Raw genomic sequence first — 19,831 nt, forward strand, 5'->3', positions numbered from 1 at the left:
GCCGCACCCCGCCTGTGGCATGCTCTCCCAGCACACCTCAGGGCGCCTTTGAATAAAGGACTAGACCGCAGTGCTTAGAAATATTTTTAAATTAACTATTGTAATCAATATTGATTTATTAATCTATTTTAATTCGTTTTTATAACAATTGCAGCACTTTTACATGGGTAAACTGATTTAAAGCACACCATAAATAAAATTAATTACTGTTATGACAGAAATTCTGCTAAACGTTATGCATTTGATTTTTGCATTTATTGAGGAGCAGATAAGAGAAAACGATGGACCTTTATTTGGGGACATCCAGCCAAGTTCATCTCAGGAGAACAAGTTATTGAAAAATATTTCTTTCAGCACAAAGCACAGTGTGACCACATCAACAGAAGCAACATTTCATTTTTGTGTGGAATGTAAAAAGAAAAATGTTAACATTCATCAGTATCAAACAAAAAGATATTAAAGTTGGACATCGGTGCAGGTCGGTGTCGAACCGACAACCCTTCTCTCGGCTCCTCGTCTGAGGAGTCGCTCTGCTGTTCGTGCAGAAGTCAGGCTCATCCTACTGGACTGCTGCAGAACTCTTTATCCTGATTAACAGTTATTGTCCATTCATTATTTTTCAGTTCTTTCTTGTAAAAAAAAAGATAAAGAAAAAGTGGACCTCTTGGTAAAAAAAACTAAAAAACACAAAAAAAAAGAAGAAAAAAAAACTCGTAATAAAACAAATCATTTAAATTCTGTGTAAAACCAGCTGTTCCCTCTCAGCGTCTCCGTTCTCCTCCTCCCAAGTCTTGTGCCGTAAAAAGTTTGCCGCTCCAATCGAGCGCTTCACTCGTACTCCGCGATCAGAACCATCATGCCGACTCCGAACAGCAGCGCCAGGATCTCCATGAGGGATTGGCCGAAACTGGAGCGGCCAGCCAGCAGCTCAGGGAGCACCGTCACGGTGGCGATGTAAACGAACCCACCAGCTGTGAAGGGGAGGATCCAGGCGGTGGCCGTGGCGCCCACGCCTTCGGCCATCAGGGAGCACGCCGTCCCGGCCAGAGCTCCCACTGCGGTCAGCAGCTGTAGACACATGGCCTGGTGCACAGAGGGGAACAGCGGCAACTCAGTCTCATTATTGCCTTCATTTCTGTTTTTCTCATTTAAAGGGAACATTCTAATTATTATTTTGCCATTAATCAATCATTAGAGAAAAGCAACTTTGTGATTTTAGAAAACAACATTTCTACTGCTGGTTCTACGAAAGCATTAACAGCTGCTGTATTAATGCAAAATCTAATTGTGGACAAGACAGATTCAATGGATTTTTGAATAATTTCCACTACTTTTATAGTGATTACAATGTGTCCATAATCTCCCATTTTCAGTCACCATTTTAGGACAAATGGATTTGATGTGCTAGAGGTCACTGAGTTGTATCATAAACATCAATATAAAAATATTTGTACCTTCTTTTTAGTGCAGCCAGACTGAACAAGGATGGCAAAGTCCCCGATCTCATGTGGAACCTCGTGGAGCAGGATTGTCAGGGTGGTGACGGCGCCCACGGCTGGGCTGACGAGGAATGAGGCGCCGATTGCCAGGCCATCGGTGAAATTATGCGTGAAGTCAGCCGCTAGGTTCAGATAACCGGACACCTTGATTTCTGCTTCCATGGAGACAAATAAATGGTTATCACAGAGAAGTAAGAATATTATTTAGTGAGGTCTTTTTGCTACATACATGTGCTAAAAAGTGAAGTGTAGGGTATGCATTGTGGGGTCAGGTCACAAAACATAAATGAGCACGCCACACGAGGAAAATAAAAGTTTAGGAAAACCACGAAGCTATCCAATAATACAATTATAGTCTAGATAAAACTTCCTCCTTTCATGCTTTTAGACTCAAACACTGGCTGTCTTCTCTGGTAGCTGAGCACATACCATCACGTGACCGCCATAATTATCATGATTATTATTATCAATCATGTCCTGACAGGTGCTGTCAAGTGACTGAATGATGAACTGTTACAGTCACACCTCCAGAGAACACGTGCAATAATTTTTTACTTTCTATAAGACTTTGTTAGAAAACTATATCTCAACAGAATCAATATTTTTAATATGCATATAATAAATATATGAATTAGAGCAGTGTGTTACCCAACATGGTCTATATTGTTATCACAAATAGCTAAAACGACTATTTTGCTGATAAGTTCTAGTTTATCAAGATAAGCCAAAAAGGCTCAGGATGAACCAAAGCTAGAATATCTGTTCAGGACATTTAAAGCTGGATTTAGAGATGTCGCCGACTTTTTTTTCCCACTTTCTATTACAAACAGAACAATTTACAAGCAAACTTTTAAATAAGAGCCTTTTAAGTATATTTGCAGGCACTGTCTGTCCCAAGTGTTGTAAACGTTTCTCTATCGTCCGTTCTTGTGCGACAGCCTGAAAATGCTGCACACAAGCTTCTAAATAGTGGCGCTCAGTGGACCAACTCTCCTGATGCAAAGGAGTTCAGACCAGTTTGCATCCATGAGGTGAGCTGCTAGCATTATCGTTGCTAGCAGAAGTCCAATGACCGCATGTGAGAGTGATATGTGGCGCTTTCTATAGCAGGCTTTGCTTCGTTGCTTTCTGGTTTGTCTTTCAACGTCTCTATTTTGGAAATTACTACTTGCCTTTAAGGTAAATAATTAGTGGAGTCCTCTCCCCCAATCACTAGCTGGACTGAGCAAATGGTTGTATACTGTAATGCAGAGGGGACACTTTTCAAATTAACCGTTGTGTTGACTTATTTTATTGTGTCACAGTGAAGAAATAACAGAAGTAGTTAAGATAATTTTAACAGCCCTATATATAACAATTTATTTCCTTCCATTCAAAATCACCTTATTAGGTAATTGCTAAATGTAGTCTTTAAACAGCTTTACTGTAATCAAAGAGAAGGATGAGGCTGTTTTAGCTTCGACACCTTAGCAGTTTTTGCTCAAATTATTTTTGTTTTTTTCTTAACTATAAACTTAATGTGTACCTCAGGGGTGCAAACAAATAATCTAAGTGGAACTTTTTAAGTAATTCCTGAACCAGCAGAGAGCCTAGCAGGGAGAGTGGCAGTGATAGGGATAAACCAAGGAAATTTAGGGATTTACCCAAAAGGTTACTCACCTGTACCCTTCTTCTCCTGCGTCTCTCGCACCTTTGCATCTTTGTTCTTTTTCTTCTCTTTTGTCTTCTTTTCCTCTTCCCCCTCTCCATCACTGTCCTTTTCTTTAGGAGCAGCTAAAAGTGTGACATCCAGAAAAAAATCAATTTAGCTCACAAAGGTGATCCTAAAAATCAATTGTCCTTAATTGATGTAATCAGCTGCAGTCTGGCATCTTCTGCTCTAATTGCATTTTGGAAGCAGATCTAAACACACTTTACAACCCTGCTGCTTCATGTGTATAAAGCAAATCCGAAGGTGGCTAAGAGTAGAGAGCATTTATTTATTTCTTCCTCTCCATAATTACTTGTACGCAAACTAATACAGAAAAGAAGAAAATGGTGTAGAAACCATCAGTAGCAGAGGAATATTAGAAGGTAATCCTAAATATTCATCAAAAGAACCCATCTGTAAAACGTTCTGTTCAGAAAAATGTCCCTCCTACCATGAGAGTGGCTGTGGGAATGCCCTCCCTTCAGCAGACGCACAAATTTTTCAACAACCAGGAAGGCGATGATCCCCCCGAGAACCCACAGACCAACGGACATCATGTGACCGTGGGCTGCTCCTGTGCAAGTTCGAGATCACAAGTGGCAGATATCAGCATGCAATATCCCTGAATTTATTGTCGAACGATTTGGTAAAAAGAGATCCTAGGGTTACCATGGGAGTGGCCGTGGTCATGTGACTCTTCACTTGCAGAGTGTCCATCATCTCCATCTTCATGATGGGAATGAGGCTCTATGCAGAACACAACGATATAAGGACAATTGAGAAATTCAAACGCCGGATTCAACAGCTGCACTCAGTAAAATACAGGATTTTTGAAACAAAATCGGTGCAAAAATATTTCAACTCATTGCTTGTGCTAGTACAGTATGTTGACAAAAATTACCTAAATCGTTGCGCATTATCCGTCTTTCTGGATATGTAAACTATGTAAATCAAACTGTTTAATTAATTTAAATGAAGCAAAAAAACAACCAACCGAGAGCGTGCGGTATGAGGTGCAGGAAGGCATCACCCAGCAGTCCGCCAGACGCGAAACTCAGCAGCACCTTGAGCAGGTTCTGGTGCTGGTCGCTGTTGGACTGGACTGGGATCAGGAAAAGGATGAGGAATGGAGCCGCGCTGATCAGCAGGGTGGCTCCGATAGCCTGCAGACAATGATGGGAGGAAGTTTACTAGTCTTTTGTTTTTCCTGCAGGGAAGAAAACAATGTCAGTAAGACGATCCTCAGAAAGGCGACATGAGGAGGAGGTGGTTGGGTTTGTAAAGTGGAACTGATCCGGGTCAAAGATATTGATCCACACTGATACAGGAGCTTATACACTCCTGATCAAAATCTTAAGACCAGATTCATGCAAATTCATTCATTCGTTTGCATTTTTTGGATCTCAAGAAGGTTGTAAGTAGAGCTTCAAAACGAAAAAAGAAGAAAAGGGAACAAGAGACCAGTTGTTGTGAGCTGGCAGTTTATTGAAAACAATTTAACTCAAATAGGCTGATCAGCTGTTAAAACGTTTAAGACCGTACTGTGAAGATCTCTTGATGCAGGCCCTCGTCTTTGTGGGGATGACCGGGTTTTTCAGCAGGACAACGCTACATATGCCCGACTGACCAAGACTCTCCAGCAGAGTAACGTCACTCTTTAGGACCATCCTGCATGTTCCCCTGGACTTAATCCAATTGAGAACAATTGAGGAAGGAGGGCAAGGGAGGTTTACAAAATGGCTTCAGACAGTGAAAGCCATCCTCACAGCTTGGAGCAACATCCCTACTAGCCTTTTGGAAAAACCTGCGTCAAACATGCCAAAACTAACTTTTGAAGTGATCAATAATAATGGAAGAGCTACTCATTACTGAGCCTGTTTGTAACACTTTCATTTCTGTTGTAGGATTTTTTTTTTTTTTTTTGAGTCTTAAAATTTGGATCAGTTGATGAACAGCTACTTGGGTTAAATTGTTGCTTTCAATACATTTCCTACTCACATTTGTTCTCTTGTCCCCATTTCTTCTTTTTGCATTTTGAAGCCCTACTTAGAACCTTGTTAGGATCCAACAGCGCAAAATGTAAATAATTTAATTTTTTTTAACTGGTTTTAAGAGTTTGATCAGCAGTGTATGCCAAAGAAAATTTAATTTTAATTATTACAAGATAAGTAAAGAGTACTGTTGTAATTATTTAATTATTAAAGAGTTGTAAACCTTTTACTAAGATAGCAACAAGGTTCCTTAGAGCGCACCTGTGTCCACAGCTCCACCAAGTCCCTTTTCTGGCCATCCGCTTCTCTCTTCACTCTCTCTGCTCCATGTCCGTGATCGTGGGCGTGCCCGTGATCGTGAGCATGCCCGTGATCGTGCCCGTGATCATGGCCATGAGCGTGCCCGTGATCGTGCCCATGATCGTGCCCGTGATCGTGGCCATGAGCATGCCCGTGATCGTGCCCGTGATCGTGGCCATGAGCGTGCCCGTGATCGTGACCATGAGCGTGCCCGTGATCCTCCTCTTCGTGCTGAGCTAGGTTGGCCTCCGCGCTCCACTTGCTCGCTCCGTGGAACATCTTCACCTGAGAACCATGAGCGTGTCCATCATCCTCCCCGTGCGAGTGGCCATGGTGGTGGTGGCCGTGGCCGCCATGGGAATGGCTATGAGCCGTGGCGGGTTGAGAGGCTAACAGCAGTACAGCAGATGCAGCCAGTGTCAGTGTCAGACGTACGCAGCCCATTCTGGAGCCTGTGAGAAAGAGAAATCAGGAGGAAAAGGGGAAAAACTTTAGCAATGCCTTTTATTTTGGCCCGTCTCAGAATCAAGTTTAATCGCCAAGTAGGTTTGCACTTACAAGGAGTTTGACTTGGTATTGATAGTGCAGACAAAAAATAAGAATACAGTAAAATAAGAAGTAACTAAACTTCAAGTCACTTTTTGAGCTTCACAAAGACGTTGCATTTATAGTGTAGACTATTTAACCGTTTAAATTAAGAAGAATGCAAATTAGGATTTTGGATAAAATCTAAAAGCCAGTAACTTTAACTTGGATTCAGATCTTTATTGATTAATAGAGGGGAAGTGGTAAAGGCAAATGATTAAAAGCACATTTTATTTCATAAACTACCATTTGTTGGAAATGGTGCCTCTGGTGAAAGTTCTGCTGAAACCTCTAGATTCTGGATTAACTGTAAGATTGTTTGGTACAATTTTTTTTTTTTTTTTTAGGTAGTTTGCCGCTTTTTTTAATGGGTTTTTTCACTTTTTTTTACTGCCATTTTGATCTGTTGCCCTTTGCAAAAACAGTTATGTGATCTTCACGGGACAAACTTTATTAAATAAATGAAAAGAGGAGTGAATTATTAACATTTTTCACCTGCTGTTTGTGTGGTATGTCAAATCCAACATGAATTCTTTTGAGTGACGTTAATTACTGTGGTTGGTGAGATGAGCTCAACTTTTACTTGGATGTCGTGCCTATGCTCTGTGAGCTAGTGTATGTAAACATTCAGGCCATCACAATTCGGTTTAACTATGGCCAAGAAATATAACTGGTTATCTGGAACGGTGGAAACCCCATTGCTAAGAATCTCTGCATATATTTCCCAGCGTCTCCAAAAAAAAAAAAAAAAAAAAAAAAAAAAAAAAGGGAATCCTTTCTTTCGATCAAAACTCAAAGGAGGGAAAAGTGGTGAAGGCCATGGCTCGTCAGCCCGTCAGGAGCTTAAGGCAGCCTGTGTGGTCCATGTGGCTCGGTCCACAGGAAGAGCTGCTGCAGCTCAAACAGCAGAAGACGTTCAAGCCGCTTCTGGGTGAAAGGTGACCAACAGCTCTGTGCATATGGAGCTGCATGGTGTGGCATCTCAACTACAACATGAACACTTTGAAGTTATGTTAATTACACTCGAGTGGTGAGATGGGCTCAGCGTTTACTGGTTGTTGCGGCTTCCCTCTGGGAGTTCATGTACTAGTATTCAGCCACCATCATAACTCATTTTAACTATCTTTAAAACAATGTAACTGGTTCTCTGGATTCAAAGAAACCCCACCCACTCGTTAAGAATCTCTGCATATTTTTCTCACGTCCCCAAAGCGTGGAATACCTTCCAACTCAGCTGAAGGAATAAACGTGATGGTGTCCACATGAAAGAATACACCGAAAAAAGCACAAGATTTTAGTTCAGCACCTGAAACAGAGGCGCTCTGTGGAGTTAGAGGCAGCTAACCCTAACCCACCCTAACCTCACTACGCTGGTTCCCACCTCACTGGAACCAGCGTAGGGCTGGGCCAAAATCTCAGATTTAGTTATACCAAATCCGACATTTCCCAAAAATAAATTCTAGAAATGAATATAAATACTTGCTTTAATGTCAAGCATTTGGTCTGAAATTTTACCTGAATTCAAAGCAAAACTAAATACAAGCTGTGAAAATATGCTTGTAAAACAAAATGGACGCCAGGCTGTTGTAAACAATGAAAATAAAACTAAATGTTTACAGTTAGGGGCATTACACAAAGAGCTAAGAACAGGCTTCCCTTCACTTGTCTAACTTCAAACTAACTTAAAAAAATAAATAAATAAGCAAATGAGTAAATTAAAGTGCCTCGTATTATGGTAAAAAAAAAAAAAAAAAAAAAAAAAAAAAGCTCAGCTCGGCTGCTGCACAGTGTGTAATAGACCTTTGGAACATTTGAACACCAAAGAAATAGCATTATCGCTATCCGCTAAAACATGTGGGGATATAAATGTATCAATTGTTTATCATAGATAAAAAGGTCAAAAAATATTTTGACAATATATTTTCCTAAACATATATTCAGCATTGCAAGCTCTTCTCTCCGTGGAAGCCCAATGAGTGCATTGGGAAAATAAAATCCAAATTTTTCAAAGATTAACCAATATTAAACCAAGAAGTTAATTCAAAATAAAAGTTAATTTATTTTGGCCTTGTCTCCCGACGGAGACGGATAGAGAGCTGTGGACATGGAGGGGTGGAGGGATATTACACACTTGGGAAGAATATTTAATGCACCTTATAATCCAGTGCGCCTTATGGTCTGAAAAATATGGTAGTCATATTGACCAGAATGTTGAATGTAGCTCCTTATTACAGTTAAATGGATGCTTTGTTTTCATTATAGTCCAGAGAATGGTGTGAAGGACCCATGGATTCAGTGTGCCATTTGGGGTTAGTAAAAAAGGCTCCTGCCGCCTGCTCCTTGCTCCTATAGTTGAAAAAAAAAAAATGGAGATGAATAAAACACGGGCCGAACTTGGTCTACCCCAGCAGCCACTAATGGAGTCTAATTTTCTTGCCAAAAACGATAAAGGTCTCTGGAACAGGAAAAGACAGCTGGTGTCCTGGGTTCAGACAGGAAAGTCTAGCATCTTGCGCCCTCTAGGTAAGACATGAGTGTTTTGGAATCTGTAAATAAGGCTGTTAGACCACTTCAAGAAAAGAAAAATACACCAAGAAAATCCTAATGATTTTGCTGACTATGCAACAAATGTGTGTCTGAAACATGACTGTGTTTTATATAAAAGATGGAATGTTTTCATCAAAAATATGTTAAGTCCAATGAAACTTTGCTTTGGAATAGATAATTAGTCCCACAAGAGAAACATTGTTTTGGTAATAGACTGCAATCATGAATTTGTGTTTAAGTTAAAATACATTGTCAAATTGCTTTTATTTGTTCATTAATTTTTTTGATGGCCTGAGAAACTCACTCCTTGAGTAACACCACTTATTGCCAGACACTGAGTCTTATATTTTCACTGTGTACTGTGGCAGGGCCTGCCGTTTTGTTTTATAAGCCGGCTTCAGGCTTTAGGGGGAGTGGTGGCCTAGTGGTTAGAGCAGTGCGCTTGCGCTCTGAGAAGGTTGCAAGTACCTCGGTTCGATCACTACCTGCACTCTGGGTCCCTGAGCAAGACCCTTAACCCCAGATTGCTCCCCAGGTGCCGCACAGTGGCAGCCCACTGCTCCCCAAGGGGATGGGTAAAGATGCAGAAGTGAATTTTTCCATTGTGAGATAAATAAAGTTAAATAATAATAATAATAATAATAATAATAATAATAATAATAATTATTATTATTATTATTATTATTATTATTATTATTATTATTATTCACGGCTGCTAATTAATTGCACTTTGAATTTAGGTTTACTCCTGGAAGGGGTGATTGATTTAAGTTAAAGGTTTTGAAAAATAACCTGTAATTTGAAAAAAAAAAAAAAAAATTAGATTTTTAAATAAATCAGATTATTTATTTCTTTTTTAGTTTTCAAGCCATACTGCCAACCCCTAACTCAAAGGATCTACTGCAATCTTGGTGCCATGTTCCACTAGCCTGCATGCTTTGGCATAGGGGTGGACGATGATTCAATAACAATATATATCGATCCATAGACATTTATTGAATATAGTAAAAAAGGTCAATAAAAAGTCCAAACAATAACAGCTTTCCTTCCTTTTGCATTCTAGCCATGCACAATTATTACATCCTCCCAACCAATGACAAATGCAGACCCAGGAACGCTCTGTCACCAAGCTCCGCCCCCTTCAAAGTGTATGTGTTTTTTCTTTTTTTAAAACTTTAAAAACCCATTTAATTAATGATAAAGAATTGGTTGAACAATGGGTTGAGTTTGAATTCAGTGTTTCTGTGTTCTGTATGTAGAAATATGTCATGAAGGAACAGCATAAAATGACCAGGGCTGCACTTAAAATGTGTGCGTAATATGTTTTGAATTTGTTGACAATTATCTATCCCGATCAATATTTCTATTTTAGTTGATATGTTTTTTTTTTTAATATCACCCAGGCCTACTTTCACAGCACAGTGTGCTTTTAGCTGCAAAACAGCTCGCGAGGTATCAGCCAATGTTAGTCATTTTTTAACATATCGGTATCGGTCCAACAAGAAAAACTGGGCCGATATTAACAGCCGGTGTTTATTTCCTTCTAGTTTCCCTTTGTGCCAGTGTTTAAAGAGAGGGAGTTGAACGGGTTGGTCATGCGGTCATGTTAAAGTGACAGTGATGCATCACAGCCAGGATTGTGTGGTTTTGAAATGAAGCAGAGGGGGAAAAAAGCAGAGTGTAAGTCTAGACTATAACCCACATTCAGAAATTCTGTTAGAATAGTTTTCAGTCGGTACACACTTTTACTAAATTTAACCATCACAGAAAACGTAAATGTTTGTGTATGTATACATGTAAATGCATACACACACATGAGTAAATATCAGTTATTGGACATAACAGCAATATTAATATCAGAAATCGATATGGGCCCAAATTTTCATATTGGTGCATCCCTATTTGCAACTCTATAAATTCCAATGATATTTGCCCTCTTCACCTAACCCATCTCTCAGGGGCCAGTGGGCTGCCACTGTGGAGTGGCCAGGGAGCCTCCTGGGGCTGAAAGTCTCGCTCAGGGACCCATAGTGACAGAGTGGGGAACTCGAACTTAGAAACTTGCAGCTTTACAGGATGGAAGCACCCTGATCAAACCAATCACCACCACTCCCCCTGTTGTTGATGGTGTGGCATGTTAAAACAAAATGTACACTTTCAAGTTATGCTAATTACAGTTCTTAAGGGTTATTGCACCTTTGTTCTAGACGCTCATGTATTAGCAACATTCAGCAACCATCAAAGTACATTTTAACAATCTTTAAGAAACGTAACTGGTTCTCTGGAGTCATAGAAACCCCACCCAATCGCTAAAAAGCTCTGCATATTTTTCACGCATGCCCAAAAAAGGGAACGCACTCAAACTCAGCTAAAGGAGTAAACATCAGGGTGATGCATAAAAAAAAGAGAATAGCACTCACTTTGGTGAGAGGGATATAGATTGCATAAAGTTACGACCATATCCCTCGATTAATGTTTTGGAATTGGAAAATATTGACCAATGTAAGGGTTTAAAACACGTTGACAAAGCAAAACTGTAATGGCTGAAAAACTGAGTCAGGGAATCTTCAAAACAGCCTCGCTATTCTGGGTTTGCAGTGGTCAGTTTCTATCGAACTGGCGACACGGCAATGACTCAGCATGTGGGGAGCGAAAGGTGGCCTTGTTTGCTCCTTGTGATTTGATCCAAAAGACGAGCTACTTCAGCTCAAATGGCAGAAGAAGTTCAAGCTGGTTCTGGGAGAAAAGTGAATCTCCGCTTGTGGCTGTAAGGATGCAGGCCAGTCAGGGTGGACAGAGTATCCCATAATGTTTGGGACCTGCTACAAGGTAGAAAGGCTTCAGGAATAGGCCTGTGACGATAATAATAATAAAAAAGGATGATTAAAAAACATTATTGCCATAAATCATGACCTTTTTCAAATAATATGATAATGGCATAATAAAGCAAGCATATCCTCTCAAAATACAGGCTAAAATAGATCAAGAGGTTGGCTGCAGTCTTATGGCTTAAAACCAAAAAACCTCCCACATTGCAGAGTTTGTCTTTGGCTTTGACACCAATTCAATTTTCCTCTGGCTCTCGCTCACGAGTCTCTTGTCTTATCTTTGAGCATGTGCCTACCTGGCAAGATTTAACGGAAACGAGAAGGAAGGGGTGAGTGGACAGCAATGCACTGAAACCTTTGTTATCCAGTCTCAGAGAGAGGAGAGGGAAACACAAGGAAAAGAAAAATAATCCTGCATACATACACAAATTAATGAGTTTATTTAAATTAATCCTGATTTATTATTTATGGTGACATGCCTATCCAGGAATGGTTTGAGGAGCACATCCGACTGGGTGTTGACTCTGCCTTTAAATCCCTCCTGATCTCGATCCAGTCGAGCAAATGTGACATATGTTAGACTTAGACTTATGTTGAACAAACAACAAACAACTCAAATCCACGGGTGTCCAGCTTCTAATCCTGCAGAAATCTAAATATTCCTTGCAGTCTTGGTGCCACGTTCTGATATAGACCTCCATGTATGGACAGCACAGTTTGCTTAGCAGGAAAAAGGTGAATATAATGCACGTGTTCATAATGTTATGCCTGATTGGTGTACAGGAAATATGACCATTATGGCGATTTTATGTTTAAGCTTTAAAACGGTTAAGACTGCAGTATTCAGAGATCTTTAACAATGCTTTTCTTAGTAGTATAATAACGGCACAGTGGTTTAATATAGGCTTATGAAAAAATCCCTTTGCATTAACTGTTTACGTTGAATAACAATGGTTATCCTCTTGAATCCGGTGCAGCAAGCACTGTGCTGAGATTGTTTATTTGCTGTGGGCCTAAAACGGATAATCTCTTTGATTCCCTGACAACAGAAACAACTTTTATCTCAGAGTAAACAGTAAAATCCGACCATCAAACAACAACGACCACCGGTTTCTACGAGCTGTTTACTCGAGCTAGCTAGCCAGCTAATACCCAGTGAATGTGCTAGCTCCATGCAGCAACTTAGCATCGTTACAAAGTGCAGAATGCAATAAAAAAAACAGTCGGTTCAATCTTACCGAGTGGTTTCTGATATGCCGTCTTGTTTTGCCACTAGATAACGCAGAGTCCTGAGAGGGAAAAGTGCTGATAATCACGTCTGCGGTGATGCTGCTTGTCAGACGTGGCATTTGCTCAACCAAACTCGTCGAAGTCTCGCGATGACACGTCCTACTCGGAGCATTTCAAGTTTTGGTTTATGCTCATTCCGCACCAGGTAATGAATATATGTCTGACGAGAAACCCGCTTTACAACAATGTATTTAACAATACCTCTGATTAAGTTTTTCCGTCTAAATATGCAACACTTTACCTGAAGCATACAAAGGAAAGACGAGGACTCATATGAAATATCGCGATAAAAAAAGGGTTCCGCTCAGGAGCATCCTGGAGGAGGTTGGAGTTCCGTCCGGCTGCTGCACAGTCCACAATAAACCTTTGCGACAACATTTGAGCACGCAAAGAAATAGCATTTAGACTATGCGCTAAAACATGTGGGAATATAAATGTATGAATTGTTTAGTGTAAATAAAAATGTCAAACATCTTTTTAGTCAGGTTGCAGTTAAATGTAATTCAAATCTGTGTTATCCACAGTTTGATAGACGTCGAGACTTGTTTTAATCGTTTTAAAATCTCGTAGTCTCAAGAACATGTCCCCTTCCCCAGGATATAAAGCACTGGCACATTAAATTCAGGGGCGGATTTAGGAAATCTGGGGCCCTAGGCAAAGAATGGGATGGGGCCCTCTGAATTGTGAAGACAACACATAAAACAGACCCATTATACAGATAGAGAAATTTTATTACAATAGACATACATTATTTTTTTTATACCTTTTGTCCCTCTGTTCTCATTGTTTTCCTCTCTATGTTTTCTTTTATCCCTTGTTCTAGTAGACAAGCCATGATCTGTTTATTTGTTCTCCATTTTTCATTTGAACGAAATAATAGCTGGAAGTAAATCTGCGCCCATCTCCATTTCTTGGAAAGAAATGGAGATGTGCTGACTGCTTCCCAGCAGAGTGGATGATGCTGGACCCTCTCAGTCTGGTGGGACATCATCATTATCAAAGCCTGGCTGGATAATTGTGGAACTCTCTCTGTTACAGCCCATCTATGTCTCATTCTGAAAACCAACACAGAAAACACAGTATAAGGCGTTTTAACCCAGTGGTTAAATGTATACTTGCTCAATTGCTAAAGTTGAAATTTGAGGATTTTATGCAACTTCAATTTTGTCTAAGTCACTTTAACTCAAAGGAACATACTGCAATTTCTACTCTACTACTAAGCCTATTTATATGCTGGTTACATACGGTATTTCAAAATCTGCTCCTCGGGCGCCGCACATGGCAGCCCACTGCTCCCCTAGGGTGATGATGGGTTAAAAGCAGAGAACAAATTTTGTTGTAATGTATGTTTAAATGTATGTTTCAATGACAATAAAGATGATATTACTATTACTATTAAAGCTCTGAAGTCATAAAATTAATTGGGGGGGAGGAGGTCATTGTGCAAGGTCAAATCTGACACTGCTAAAATCAGAATCAGAATCAGACAAACTTTAATAATCCCAGAGGAAAATTGCTGTTTTTTTTTGTTTTTGTTTTTTTCAGATTTGTGTCTTATCTCCTTTAACCAAAATTGAGGTATGAAACTCACTTCATTAACTCAGAGTGTGATTAGGTTAGAACATTTTGAATCATCTATGAGTGTCGGTTCCAATATAGGGGCATGCAGATTTTTGCATTGCAATGCATGTCAGAAATTGCTTCCTCCATCTAGGGATGGTTTCAAGTAGATAAGAAAGTTTTTGACCAATCTGTCTGTATGGTTTGATTAAATTTGACTTTAAAGTGCCTTGACATGTGTTCTGTAAAAATAAAATTGAATTGTATTTAATCTCACTCATTCGTTTTTGTTTTTTTTTAATTAATTTTATTTACTTAAAACACTGACCCATGTGTGGGGACACAATTAATGAGGTTATTCGGTGGGCTATAAACCCTTATCAGCTAAAACGCTGCTAAACCTGCTGTATTGGAGTAAAGAGTAGGACAATACGAAACAATGAAGGGACTAGGTTTATATGTAAGAAGGATTTCAAAATTGATTCCAGATCTTAAACCGAGATTTGGAAAATAATTATAAAGATTGTGGAGGCTCCACATAAATAAATAAATAAATAAAATATCCTAAACTTTTTAGGAGTAGTAATGCATGCTAAATCAACCTTAGCTAAAGTGTCCTACACAGTGTAAAGAGTTACAGAACCCCGTTTTATTACTCTTAAGGGCTAACATTGATTTCCCCATTTGATGAGACTACATTGATTAGTGTCACGCTGTCTGTGGAGGTGGACACGCCCCTTTCCATTCCATTAGGTTGTTTTAGTTCCTGTTATGTGTGCGGCTGACTTTACTTCATGTTTTTAAATCGTTCCTGCTTGAACAAAGCAGGATCATGAACTACTTTTGCCTGCTGCTTCTCTTTCACGTCACATCTTCAGGTAAGACGGGGTTCACCCTGATGACACACGACTGCGCTCCCAGGTTTGCTGACGACACAACGGTGGTGAGCCTGATCAGAGACGACAACGACCAGGACTACAGAGAGGAGGTGGAGCAGCTGGTGGGCTGGTGCAGAGACAACAGCCTGACCCTGAACATAGAGAAGACGAAGGAGCTCATCGTCGACTTCAGGAAGAACCGGCTGCACCATGCTCCTCTGCTCATCAACAACTTAGCTGTGGAGGTGGTCAGCAGCACCAAGTTCCTGGGGGTGCACATCACGGACAACCTCACCTGGTCTGTGAACACCACGCCACTGGTGAAGAAGGCACAGAAAAGACTGTACTTCCTGTGGAGGATGAGGAGAGCCTGCCTGCCCCCGCCCATCCTCAAGACCTTCTACAGAAGCACCATAGAGAGCATTCTGACCAGTTGTCTCTCTGTGTGGTGTGGAGGCTGCAGTGCCGCCGACTGGAAGAACGTGAGGAGAGTGGTGAATATGGCAGAAGGGATCATTGGGGCTCCTCTTCCCTCCATTAAGGATCTTTCATCACAGTGATGTGTGTCCCGAGCCCGTAACATCATCAGAGACCCCACACACCCCCACCATGGACTGTTCTCCCTGCTACCTTCTGGGAAGAGGTTCTGTAAAAGCTTTTTCCATGCTGCCATCAGACTGTTGAACTCCTGAAGCTAAAACTGGACTCTGTATCACATGTGTCCTGCATTGTTTACATTTCAATTGCTGTACTGTGAAATCACTACTGCACTTTATCCTAAAACTATCCTGCAAAGGTACTTTATTCTGAAATCCCCTGATATTCACTGAAATTCTCAAGCTGTATGCAAACGAAAATTAGTTCTGTACGCACTCTGTGCATACAAAATGACAATAAAGTTTGTCTAAGTCTAAGTTTAAGTCTAATTTCTCTATTTTTGTTATGTTTTAGAATTTAGATTGTTTAGTTAATTTTGATTTATTTGCTTATTTGTTGTAAAGATATTTTTGTTAAAAATTAGCTTATTTGTTAATAATTTGTTTAGTTAGTTAATTGATTTTGTTTGGGTCTTAGGTGTGTCACATACACGCATAGACTTTAGGTAGCTCGGGATGAACGTGGGTGGTCATATGTTTTTTTCTGTTTAACGGTCCTTCAGTCCTCAGGAACCAACGGTCAGTCACCATTAATCAATCCATAAGTGAGCAGGTGAAGCAATGCAGGAACCAGAGCAGGAGAGGCAGCAAGGGATGGTTTCAAGTTTGTACCATGCTGTTTGCCTGCAGAGACCTGGAATAAACCAACATGGAATTGCATTTTGTTTTTGGAAATTTTGTACTGCGTAAACCACAAACCCACGCTTCATCAAGTGACTATTTGAATTACATTTACTTTTAGCTTGTTCACCTTTAAGTCTTGAGTTTTTTTGGTTTTCATGGACAAGATGTCTTGACACATAGACACTACACTTTCATCTTTGGTGCTGGTGCTGTGCCAAAAGAGTTATTCCCGACAAAATTTTAATTTTTATTTAAATTTAATTTAAATAATAATATAATAAAAATGAATAATTTAAGACATATATGTATATGCGTGTATATATATATATACTGTATATATATATATATATATATATACTGTATATGAAGTGTGTGTGTGTATATGTGTATATTTGTGTATAAATGTGTTTGTATTTATAGTAATAAGAAATTATAACAATGTATGAGGCAGTGTTTTGCAAGAGACTTCCCATCAGAGTATTCTATTACTTTTAACCCCACTAAGAATATTTAAATGCACTGAACCATTTGTTAAAACAGCTATAGTTTTAAAGTTTTCACCAAAAAAACAAACAAAAAAGAAACCTGGAAATTAGTTCAATACTCAGCGAGTTATAGTTGATTAAAATTGATTCTGTGCCTGGTCAACACACTACACTGAGCAGAGCTGTCAACCGCTCCAAGAAGGCGCCCCTAAATCTCGTCAGCGCCCATAGGCGAAAATGGTCGATGCGGGGTCTACCCTTTATATTATGTCTATGGGGCGCACAGCTAATTGTGCGACACCAGGAAATACTTCACACTCGAGAGACACTTTATGTAATGGAACAAACATCACGGTTAATCCCATTCCCCGAATCAGAACATAGGCACCTGTTTCAGACTCAGCCAAGAACGGCAACATGTCAGCTCTAATAAAGGAGTCAAACGCCCTAGTGTCTCTCAAAATCTTAACTCAAACCTTTTCCCCACAACTAGCAGTGACACATACTCCTCACCAATGAAAGGCAGATATGAGACACTTACTTCAGAAGACCAAGCGTCCTTCGTGTCCGTTGAAGGACTCTGTACCGACGCAACCAAACCAACTCCTTTAGGAGTAGTTTGAAACTTTTTCATTTAGACCTTGAGCTGATGACAATCTGCTTTAATATGTCCGCGTCTGTGACAATAATAACAAACCTGATCATCATCCCAAACACCCGGACTTTTAAACTGTATCGCCTTATCTTGCTTAGTGACAGCACGCCGATCAATGCGGCTCACATTTAGCCCAAAAAATTGTTTGAAACCCACATGATCTGAATAATCCTGATGAGTAAGCACATATTTGTCTGCCAACACTGCAGCCTCAGACACATTCTTAGCTTTCTGCTCATTAATGTAAGTTGCAATGTTTTTCGGTAAGCCATTTTTAAATTCTTAAAACAAAATCAGGTCGCGGAGCTGATCAAAGTTCTCAACATTTGTGTAGCGCACCAACAATCAAATAAAGCAGTTTTAACATGACCAAAGTCAGTGTAACTTTGATTGTCGGCTTTTTTACAGTGGCAAAACCTTTGTCTATACGCCTCAGGCACAAGCTTATAGGCGTATAGGATAGGCAGCTGCTTCCAATTCCAATTTGCGCATCTCAACTCTTTCTCTCAGAGCTCCAAACGACGCATCTCCATCTCCAACTCCATTTTAGGTACCTCAGCGTTAGACGCCCCAACTTCACCCTGGGTGGTTGGTTCAAGAGGTGGCAAAACGTTTTGCTCAATCAACCCCCCCATACATCCATACATCCATCCATTTTCTAACCCGCTTAGTCCCTCATGGGGTCGCGGGACCCCCCGCCTTTTAAATATGTCTTTTTTCCCCTATTTAACCACAGGTATTTCAAACTGAGAAGCAATGGTTATGAGACCGTTTTTAGTAGCACCATTAACCTTTTCCATAGAAGGTTCAGCTACAAAATCATCCAGATCAAACTCCATTTCTGCGCAAAACTGTAAACACACGCCACAGGGGGGAAAAACAAGCTAAAGAGCAAATACAGTGTAAAGTGAAAGTAAATTGAAACGAGTACACCGCGGGCCCAAAGCAACCATGTCTCCACTATTGAATGGATCAACCCTGGTCCTATGTGGTACTCTACGGAGCTGTGCCAACCTCTGGAGCCAAGGAGCCACAGGTGCTCTGAGCCTTACACACACCTGGCACTTTGATGACACCTGGTACCCCGGTGACACACCTCCTCGTGGGTAGAACAGCGCTCCTTAAATGCCATCCAGGTGGCCAGGTAATCAGAAGCACCTCCCACAATCAAGGACCTGTATTGACACAGAGTTTCCGGCCACTTCCCTCACAGCAGGGCTATCACAGTCTGTATTATGTGTCTCAAAATTAGATCTGTGTTCCGGGGGAAATGTTTCCAGCTGGCCAACAAGGAAAGACTGAAGTCCCGCTGGAAGTGATCATGATCCACAAACAGTTACAGGTGGTGGCTCTTGCCGAACCTGGGTTCTTCTCTCGAAGATCTAGTGGACCCAGGAAAGCCGACGTCATTCTTTGGCTTTCAATAGTAAATAAAGGCCTGCTTAATCAAATCCTGATGAAGTGAGCAAGGCCTATGTCACCATTTATGCATTAAGTCAAGCAACCAACAGCAGGCAAAAAAATTGCCTGGATCGCATTCGGTATGAATGTGTTACAACATTTGACTTGTTTAAATCTGAATTAAGTTTCTAGCATAAAGTAGGCAAAAGTAGTAAACTGGCAAAGAGCACAAACCTTTTGGAGAACTTAAAGGATGATCTAATAATATTCGGAGAACACATAATATATAAGGAAAACAAAGCGTAAAATAATAAAAAAAATATATAAAAATTAAGCACACCATAAAGCATAAAAGTAAAGAATCTCACTGATGAGTCCAGATTCCTGCTAGTAAATAACTCAACCTATGTCAGCCATTCCATCATTATTTTTTCTTTATTTCACAGTTGTCAAATTGTTCTTCTCAAATCATAAAGAAACAAGAAAGAATGCTTGTTTCTTTATGAAGAAATACTTAAAATATATAAATAGCATATAAACAGTTTAAACAGAAAAAAGAGGCTAACATGCCAACAGGGAAACACTAGTTATATAAACAATTTGTGCTTTCCAAAAAAAGTAAAACTTGTTTTCCGTAGTTGAAGACGTTTCGCTTACATAACATGCAATTTCAATTTGAATTTGCATGTTATCTAAGCCATTGCAAGGCCTTTGTTTGGTAATGGTATAAAGCTTGTTACTCCACATTACTCCAGACTTTTTGAATTGAGAAAGCTTCCGGGAGAGGAAGCGAAACGTCTTCAACTACAGAAAACAAGTCCAGTTGCTTTGTTTTTTTACTT

The 19,831-nt window shown here is 40.1% G+C and overlaps 1 protein-coding gene across 2 annotated transcripts; it reads right to left on the minus strand.

Moving 5' to 3' along the window:
* Positions 1 to 236: 236 nt before the first annotated feature.
* slc39a7 (solute carrier family 39 member 7) lies at positions 237 to 12,979 on the minus strand. 2 transcript variants are annotated; one of them, XM_036134354.1, is made up of 8 exons: positions 12,679 to 12,979; positions 5,442 to 5,932; positions 4,184 to 4,352; positions 3,859 to 3,936; positions 3,641 to 3,763; positions 3,159 to 3,272; positions 1,455 to 1,651; positions 237 to 1,083 (listed from the first exon to the last, which is right to left on the minus strand). In XM_036134354.1, exons 2-8 carry the CDS (start codon positions 5,922 to 5,924, stop codon positions 829 to 831), a joined length of 1,419 nt encoding a protein of 472 aa, XP_035990247.1. In that variant the 5' UTR covers positions 5,925 to 5,932; positions 12,679 to 12,979; the 3' UTR covers positions 237 to 828. The 2 variants fall into 2 exon arrangements, with proteins under 2 accessions (XP_035990247.1, XP_035990248.1); XM_036134355.1 differs by lacking the exon at positions 12,679 to 12,979 and adding an exon at positions 11,737 to 11,791 and having other exon boundaries at positions 829 to 1,083.
* Positions 12,980 to 19,831: the final 6,852 nt, after the last annotated feature.

The sequence above is a fragment of the Fundulus heteroclitus genome, unplaced genomic scaffold (assembly GCF_011125445.2).
Source record: "Fundulus heteroclitus isolate FHET01 unplaced genomic scaffold, MU-UCD_Fhet_4.1 scaffold_80, whole genome shotgun sequence".
Classification (NCBI taxonomy): domain Eukaryota; kingdom Metazoa; phylum Chordata; class Actinopteri; order Cyprinodontiformes; family Fundulidae; genus Fundulus; species Fundulus heteroclitus.

Coding starts and splice junctions, on each gene's coding strand:
- slc39a7 (XM_036134354.1), bottom strand. CDS start 5,924: ATGGGCTGCGTACGTCTGACACTGACACTGGCTGCATCTGCTGTACTG. Junction 4,353..5,441: donor TGGTGGAGCTGTGGACACAG/GTGCGCTCTAAG, acceptor CATTGTCTGCAG/GCTATCGGAGCCACCCTGCT. Junction 3,764..3,858: donor TGACCACGGCCACTCCCATG/GTAACCCTAGGA, acceptor GAACTTGCACAG/GAGCAGCCCACGGTCACATG.